At 41.9% G+C, this 8,863-nt stretch overlaps 1 protein-coding gene across 1 annotated transcript; it reads left to right on the top strand.

Annotated features, from left to right (window-relative positions):
- Positions 1 to 4,454: 4,454 nt before the first annotated feature.
- LOC309526223 (vomeronasal type-2 receptor 26-like) lies at positions 4,455 to 8,149 on the top strand (the record flags this gene model as incomplete). Its single annotated transcript, XM_082212137.1, has 4 exons — positions 4,455 to 4,631; positions 5,594 to 5,821; positions 6,418 to 6,544; positions 7,128 to 8,149. The coding sequence occupies 4 exons, from the start codon at positions 4,455 to 4,457 to the stop codon at positions 8,024 to 8,026; spliced, it is 1,431 nt and encodes a 476-aa protein (XP_082068263.1). The 3' UTR covers positions 8,027 to 8,149.
- Positions 8,150 to 8,863: the final 714 nt, after the last annotated feature.

Raw genomic sequence — 8,863 nt, 5'->3', positions numbered from 1 at the left:
TGTCCCACATAGAGATTTCTCAGGAGACAGATGAGGTGATCAGGCACTCCCATTTCTTTAAGAACTTGCCATAGTTTGCTGTGGTCAACACAGTCAAAGGCTTTTGCATAGTCAATGAAGCAGAAGTAGATGTCTTTCTGGAACTCTCTGGCTTTCTCCATAATCCAGCGCATGTTTGCAATTTGGTCTCTGGTTCCTCTGCCTCTTCTAAATCCAGCTTGCACTTCTGGGAGTTCTCGGTCCATATACTGCTTGAGCCTTCCTTGTAGAATTTTAAGCATAACCTTGCTAGCATGTGAAATGAGTGAAATTGTGCGGTAGTTGGAGCATTCTTTGGCACTGCCCTTCTATGGGACTGGGATGTAGACTGATCTTCTCCAATCCTCTGGCCACTGCTGAGTTTTCCAAACTTGCTGGCATATTGAGTGTAGCACCTTAACAGCATCATCTTTTAAAATTTTAAACAGTTCAGCTGGAATACCATCACTTCCACTGGCCTTGTTATTTGCAGTGCTTTCTAAGGCCCATTTGACTTCACTCTCCAGGATGTCTGGCTCAAGGTCAGCAACCACACTACCTGTGGTGTACGAGACATCCATATCTTTCTGGTATAATTCCTCTGTGTATTCTTGCCACCTCTTCTTGATGTCTTCTGCTTCAGTTAGGTCTTTACCACTTTTGTCCTTTATTATGGTAATCTTTGTACGAAATGTTCCTTTCATATTTCCGATTTTCTTGAACAGATCTCTGGTTCTTCCCATTCTGTTGCTTTCCTCTATTTCTTTGCATTGCTCGTTTAAGAAGGCCTTCTTGTCCCTCCTTGCTATTCTTTGGAAATCTGCATTCAATTTCTTGTATCTTTCATTATCTCCCTCGCATTTTGCTTGCCTTCTCTCCCCCGCTATTTGTAAGGCCTCGTTGGATAGCCACTTTGCTTTCTTGCATTTCTTTTTCATTGGGATGGTTTTAGTTGCTGCCTCCTGTATAATGTTGCGAGCCTCCACTCATAGTTCTTCAGGCACTCTGTCCAGCAAATCTAAATCCTTAAACCTGTTCCTCACTTCCACTGTGTATTCATAAGGGATTTGGTTTAGATTGTATCTTACCTGTCCAGTGGTTTTTCCTACTTTCTTCAGTTTAAGCTTGAATTTTGCTATAAGAAGCTGATGATCTGAGCCACAGTCAGCTCCAGGTCTTGTTTTTGCTGACTGTATAGAGCTTCTCCATCTTTGGCTGCAGAGAATATAATCAATCTGATTTCGATGTTGCCCATCTGGGGATGTCCATGTGTAGAGTCGTCTCTTGTGTTGTTGGAAAAGCGTGTTTGTGATGACCAGCTTGTTCTCTTGGCAGAACTCTATTAGCCTTTGCCCTGCTTCGTTTTGATCTCCAAGGCCAAACTTGCCAGTTGTTCCTTTTATCTCTTGATTCCCTACTTTAGCATTCCAATCCCCTATAATGAGCAGAACATCCTTCTTTGGTGTCACTTCTATAAGGTCTTGTAAGTCTTCATAGAATTGGTCAATTTCAGTTTCTTCAGCACCAGTAGTTGGTGCATAGACTTGGATTACTGTGATGTTAAAAGGTCTGCCTTGGATTCGTATCGAGATCATTCTATCATTTTTGAGACTGCATCCCAGTACAGCTTTCGCCACTCTTTTGTTGACTATGAGGGCCACTCCATTTCTTTTACGGGTTTCTTGCCCACAGTAGTAGATATGATAGTCATCCGAACTGAATTCGCCCATTCCCGTCCATTTTAGCTCACTGATGCCCAGGATGTCAATATTTATTCTCGCCATCTCATTTTTGACCACATCCAACTTACCCAGGTTCATGGTTCTTACATTCCAGGTTCCTATGCAATATTTTTCTTTACAGCATTGGACTTTCCTTTCGCTTCCATGCATATCCGCAGCTGAGCGTCCTTTCGGCTTTGGCCCAGCCGCTTCATCAGCTCTGGATCTACTTGTACTTGTCCTCCGCTCTTCCCCAGTAGCATGTTGGACACCTTCCGACCTGAGGGGCTCATCTTCCAGCGTCATAACTTTTATATGCCTGTTGTCTTTGTCCATGGAGTTTTCTTGGCAGGGATACTGGAGTGGCTTGCCGGTTCCTACTCCAGGTGGATCACGTTTGGTCAAAACTCTCCACTATGACCTGTTCATCTTGGGTGCCCAGCTCGGCATAGTTCATAGCTTCTCTGAGTTCTTCAAGCCCCTTCGCCACGGCAAGGCAGTGATCCATGAAGGGGATTCTGAAGAGTACAGGGCGGGGAACAATTCTTAAACGTCTTCACAAATTTTGGCACCCAGGAGGGGGAGCTTTAAGTTTTTCTGTCTGACCACACACCCCTTGAAATGATCTATTCTTGTAATATGCTTTCAGTCTTAATCAGAACTCTAGCCACATAAGATTCCTGCATTTCAGGGGTTCGACAAGATGGCCCTGTGGTACCTCTCTATTTTACAATTCTGTGATTCACTAGTATTGTATCTCGGGAGGTAAAGGTAAAGGATCCCTGGATTGTTAAGTCCAGTCAAAGGTGACTATGGGGTGCAGCACTCATCTCACTTTCAGGCCGAGGGAGCCGGTGTTTGTCCACAGACAGCTTTCTGGGTTATGTGGCCAGCAGGACTAAACCACTTTTGGCACAACGAAACACTATTTCGATGCACCTTCCCACTGCAGCAGTACCTATTTTTCTACTTGCACTGCTATGCTTTCGAACTGTTAGGTTGGCAGAAGCTGGGACAGAGCAATGGGAGCTCACTCCATAATGGAGGTTCACAACGTCGACCTTCAGATCAGAAATCCCAAGAGGGTTAGTGGTTTAGACCATGATGTAATACAGGGAATGTAGTATAAAAATGCAGAACCAACTAGAGGAGAAACTGTTGGAAATCAAGCCTTTATCAGGAGAAACTGGCAACACTCCCAGGCACCTGGCTTGGTCTCCTGTTGACCTCCCTGTCTTCATTCCCCAGCAAGATCCAGGCAGAGGTCGCAATAGGCGATCCTTCTCAGCATGAGAAGAACACACACCCTCTTTGTTGCCCCCCCGGCAGGGGAAAGAGATAGACAGAAACGTATTTACATGCCTTTATTTCTGTCTCTGCAGCGTTACAAAAAACATGACTGCTCTCTTCAAGCTCCAGCAGTCGAGAGACAAACACTTCCTGTACAGCTCATATTACACTCTGAGCTAATTCCGGTGCTTCGCACTGTGAATAGACTGTCCCTCTGTTTCCCACAGAACAATCCCAACATTCCCATTATGTTTTGTTTTCAAGCTAGCAGTTTGCAGCTGCATTGCTTCTATATCGTAACAGAAACAACTGGGAGGAGAACCCAATTGAATTCAAATATTCTAATATAATAATAATAATAATAATAATAATAATAATAATAATAATAATAATAATTTAAAATGGAACATATAAATAAATCACTACAGTGGTACCTCAGGTTACATATGCTTCAGGTTACAGACTTCGCTAACCCAGAAATAGTGCTTCAGCTTAAAAACTTTGCTTCAGGATGAGAACAGAAATCGTGCTCCGGCAGCACAGTGGCAGCAGGAGGCCCCATTAGCTAAAGTGGTGCTTCAGGTTAAGAACAGTTTCAGGTTAAGAACGGACCTCCGGAACAAATCAAGTACTTAACCCGAGGTACCACTGTAAATAGTTATGATTTTGCATTGTGCCATCATAAACACAAAATGAAATGTGTTGTTGTTGTTGTCAAACTATATTTATTCTCCAAAGATTGTACATTTATTTGGGATAAATCTGCACACATTTCTCACTTAAGAAACTGACCGGATGATATTAGGAGGGGGATCACAGTTTATTACACAAGGCAGGTTTCTTCTACTACAAATACCTCAGCAATCTATTTAGACATCTGTAGGGTTTATAGCAACTAATTTTGGAGCTTAATTTTATATAAGAAGAACTGATGGCTATAGTAGGTCTAATGTGAGCTAAAAATATTGATTGTAATTGTGTATGAGTTTTTTCCTTTTTAAGAAAATCTGTTCTTTTTTCTTAAATGTGACATTTTAATGAATAAATAAGGATGAGATCATATACAATTAAATAAAACTGCTACAAGATACATATTCTAAAAGTGGTTAAAAAAATGCAATCAGGGCATAACCTAAAGCAAACACAACCCATTCCAAAGACTCTGTCACCATTTTTTGAAAGCAAACAACTGAATATGGGATACTGTTAAGCTCCCTGGAGTAAAGCTCTTTAGCCCCCATGAAACTGTGTCTTTTCTCTGTTTCCCATGTCAGAGAAAAGTTACAATTCAGGCAAGTACAAAGTACTAGATTTGGGATTTTGTTGGGAGTGACAATACTAATCTCTTCTGTTCTTTACTAGGTCAGTCATGGTTTTGTTTCTGACACTCTTAATGACAAAACTCAATTCCCTTTTGTCTACCGAATGGTCCCCAAAGAGGAACATCAGTATCTGGGGATAGTCCAACTGCTCCTGCACTTCAACTGGACTTGGATTGGCCTCGTTGCTCCAGACACCAACAATGGAGAGAGGTTTATGAGGACCTTGAAGCCGCTGCTAACCAAGAACACAATTTGTGCTGCCTTCTCACTTAGCACCTCAGTACAGAAGATAATAACAGTGCCTCTCGAAACATTTTTCAGGTGGAACGAAGTCAATGTATTAGTCTACTATGGAGAGATGCGCTACTTCTTTAGTATAATACGTGTTTTGCAAAAATTTGTTGAAAACTATATAAGACCCATTGTGGGGAAAGTCTGGATCACAACAGCTTTGTGGGACATCACCGGGAACTTGTCTTACAATATTCTTTCTCCCCTGCACATTCATGGGTTTTTTTCTTTCTTAACTCGTATTAAAAAAAGGGCAAATGATTACAATTTTGACACATTGCTCGATTCTATGATTCTGTTTGGGCATAAAACATTTCAATGTTCATATTCAAAGCACATATTGTCTGTGAAGGGAAGGAAAAGGTGCAGGGAAGTTGACACTCTGGAGTCCCTGAGTGATGAAGTGATCGAGAAAATCCTGTCTCTGGATAGTTACAGTATTTACAATCTTGTCCTTGCTCTGGCACGGGCCATAAGGGCTGCGCTTTCCTCCAAATCCAATCAAATGGTGGCGAAGGGTAAAAAGAGGCTGAAATATCAAAGGATACAGTCTTGGCAGGTATTGCTGTTTTCCTCACAGACTGAACAGGCATCGGTGCTGTGAATTCCATTCAGGCTCGACTTTACTTTGCCTCCATTTACTGTACTGTTACCCACATCTTAATTTTGCTGATGAGATGAGAAGACAATCTGCCTCCACTTTACCACCTGATTCCTTAGCAAGGCTTCATGCTATTACTAGCAAAGGAAACTAATCCTTGCAGAATTCTTCCAAGGGTGCAGAATAAAGCTTATGTATTTCACGGCTTTAGTCTGTCCCAAAAGGCTGAAGCAGAAACAATGGGCTAAAGGTCCCATTGTCAGTCTGTACAAAGATCTTCAGCAATTAGGCTATGTTATCTAGATAATTTTCTTCTTTTCTAAATGTGCATGCTTTCTTTCCTGTTCTAGCTTCACCCTTTACTGGGAAGCTCCCAGTTTTACAATACTTCCATGGAAGGAGTGTATTTGGATGAGAAGGGGCAGTTGACAGTTGAATCTGATGTTGTGAACTGGGTGCCATTTCCCAACAAGTCCTTTGGTGCCGTGAAATTTGGGAGCACAAGCAGACAGGGATCCTCAGGCCCAAAATTCACCATTGACCAAGAGGCTCTTGCGTGGTCCAGGCTTTTCAACCAGGTTTGGAAAACCCATTCATTGTGTTGTATTCCCTTTTAGACATATGTTAAGCTCTGATACTCTGTTGGGAGAAACAATATAAATTATGCCTATCCAAGTAATGGGCTAAAACTATACGGGGGAGGAGATGAATGGAGGAAAGTCAAAATAAGAAACATGAAAATGGAAAAGCAGGTTAGAATATGACTGGGGCATGGCTTTTGCAGCAGTCAGGAAGCATGCCAGACTTAAGAATTGAGCACAACACAGCTGCTCCAAATACCTTTCTGTTTCAGCTTGTTTCCTTCCCTGGATTTTGATATTTGTAAATGGTTTCCATGATTGCAGATTTGGAGTGTGTTTACTAGACCTTTGTAATGATGGCAGACAGCTCTGACTCCTAAATCCAAGGGCAATACAGTCTCCATGTAATTCTTTCTTCTTGATTATCTCTTTCTGCCCCAAATGTGACCCAAGGTCTATTACCCTTTGTTCTGTCCCATGGATCATCCACAACAAAGCCGTGCCTATTCCACATAGACTGAGACTGAGACTGCACTGACCCAGAAGTTACTTGCTAACAGTCTTTCATTGATGCTTTCTCTCTTTTTGGTCAGACCCTTCCTCATGCCAGGTGTACCGAAAGGTGTCGCCCTGGATATGCCAAGAAGGTTCAGGAAGGGAAACCCATTTGCTGCCATGCTTGTGCTCCATGCGCGGAAGGGATGATCTCCACTCAGGAAGGTAGGAGACTTCAGAGGAATGTGTAGCAAAAAGAACAATAATATATGTCCTTGGTTGTGGAATATTCAAGTATAATCTTATGGTTGAATTTAATAAAGGTTCAATAGTAATGTACATAATCTTAATAAAGCTTTCCAGGTACCATTGAGACAGCCTTGAGTATGTAAGAATTAGGCAGTGTTGCTGCATCTGGTAGGCTCCCTTGAACCAGTCAGTGTGGCAAAGTAGCTGGGGTGTTTGGTTTGTACTGGGAAGACCAGAATTCCAGTCCATTCTCCTTCAAGGAACTTTTTTCTGTAAATTACACCCATCTGACAACACCTGGTGTTGAGGTGAGATCAGATGTAGCTGCAATTAACAACCTGGAGCTTCGAGATCACTCCAAGCTCTTCCTTGGGAGGTAAATAAGGGGGTATCTGCACTAGAGACCTACATGGAAAGGGCCAACTCGCTGTGTTGATTAGCAGAAACATCAAGCCCTATCACTGTTTCTGTTTGAAGGGGGTTGGCTGGATTCAAAACTGACCTGCTTTTTTTGCTAGTCTGCAGGAAAATGTTCAAGCAGACACTCTTCTTTTTCCAGATGCAGACCACTGCACCAAATGTCCAGAAGATCAATACTCCAACAAGGACAGAGATCAATGCATCCCCAAGATTATCACCTTCCTGTCCTATGATGAATATCTGGGGACCCTCTTGGCTTCTACTGCCCTGTTTTTGTCCCTAATCACAGGCCTTGTTTTAGGAATATTCATTAAATATCTTGACACTCCCATAGTCAAAGCCAACAACAGGGACCTTTCCTACATCCTCCTTGTCTCCCTCCTCCTTTCCTTTTTGTCTTCCTTTCTGTTTATAGGCCGGCCAAGGAAAGTGACCTGCCTTCTAAGGCAGACAGCCTTTGGCATCATCTTCTCAGTTGCTGTCTCTTCTTTGTTGGCAAAAACTATTACCGTTGTGCTGGCCTTCCTGGCCACTAAGCCAGGAAACAGGGTGAGGAGATGGCTGGGAAAGAGTCTGGCTAATTCCATTGTCATTTCCTGTTCCAGTATCCAAATTCTCATCTGTGTCATCTGGCTGGGTACCTCTCCCCCATTCTCAGACTCTGACATGCACTCCCAGGCTGGAGAGGTCATCCTGCAATGCAGTGAAGGATCTGTTGCCATGTTTTACACAGTCCTTGGCTACATGGGCTTCCTGGCTGCCATCTGCTTCACTGTGGCTTTCCTAGCCAGGAAGCTACCTGGGGCCTTCAATGAAGCCAAGCTGATCACCTTCAGCATGCTGGTCTTCTGCAGTGTTTGGGTGTCCTTTGTACCCACCTACCTGAGCACCAAGGGGAAGTACATGGTAGCCGTGCAGATCTTCTCTATGCTGGCCTCCAGTGCTGGGCTTCTGGGCTGCATCTTCCTTCCCAAGTGCTACATTATTGTACTCAGGCCTAGTCTGAATACAAAGGAGCACCTGACTACAAAGGCTTAATATGCCACCTGATTCCTAAAATATGTTTTTGGTTTTTGCAATTGATAGCCAGCATGGCAGCAATAAAGGCAGGACACGTGAGTTGGGAATGTATTTCCTTAGAAGCTATTGTTTTGGAAATCAGAACACAAAATTATCATTTGAATCATATTCCATCCTTACCACTGTTCATTTTTCTCCTGCTAAGCCTTATTGATGAATTCTTTTCTGAAGACTGTTTGTATATTTTGCCTAATAAGAAATCCTTACCGCGATTTAGTAATAATGAATGATGTTCATTAAGAAAGTTAAAATTTATTAGATAGTATTACAAATAAATTGCTTGTGCATTGTTTTTCAAAATAAAAAGAAAGACACTCCATTGGTATCTCTTTATTTCCTGCTGTGCATATCAGGAGAGTCACCTCGAATATTGATGCCATGAGTGTTCTTTACGTGGCACAAGGTGCAAAACATTTTTAAAGCAGTTGACACACAATAGTTTATACCAAGAACAAACTTAGTTGGTCTCTAAGGTGCTACTAGACTTATTATTATTATTATTATTATTATTATTATTATTATTATTATTATTTATTTTGACTGTATCAGACCAACACGGCTACCTACCTACTTCCCTGTCAGCCCAAATTTATTACATCATAATTTTTCATAGACTACATGGATTAGAATTTTGTTGTCTTTGCTGCAACAGAATTTGAAAAGTACATATAGGATATGAGTAACAAATTTGTCTCAACACATTATTTGCTACAAAATAAAACTGCAAATTCAATCAGGGTAGCTGTAGGTGCTCCATAAGGCTGGTATTATTGTTGTGTATTGAGTCAAAGGATT

Source organism: Podarcis vaucheri (genome assembly GCF_965113315.1).
Source record: "Podarcis vaucheri genome assembly, chromosome: 2".
In the NCBI taxonomy this organism is placed as follows: domain Eukaryota; kingdom Metazoa; phylum Chordata; class Lepidosauria; order Squamata; family Lacertidae; genus Podarcis; species Podarcis vaucheri.
This window is presented reverse-complemented; position numbering and strand designations above follow the sequence as displayed.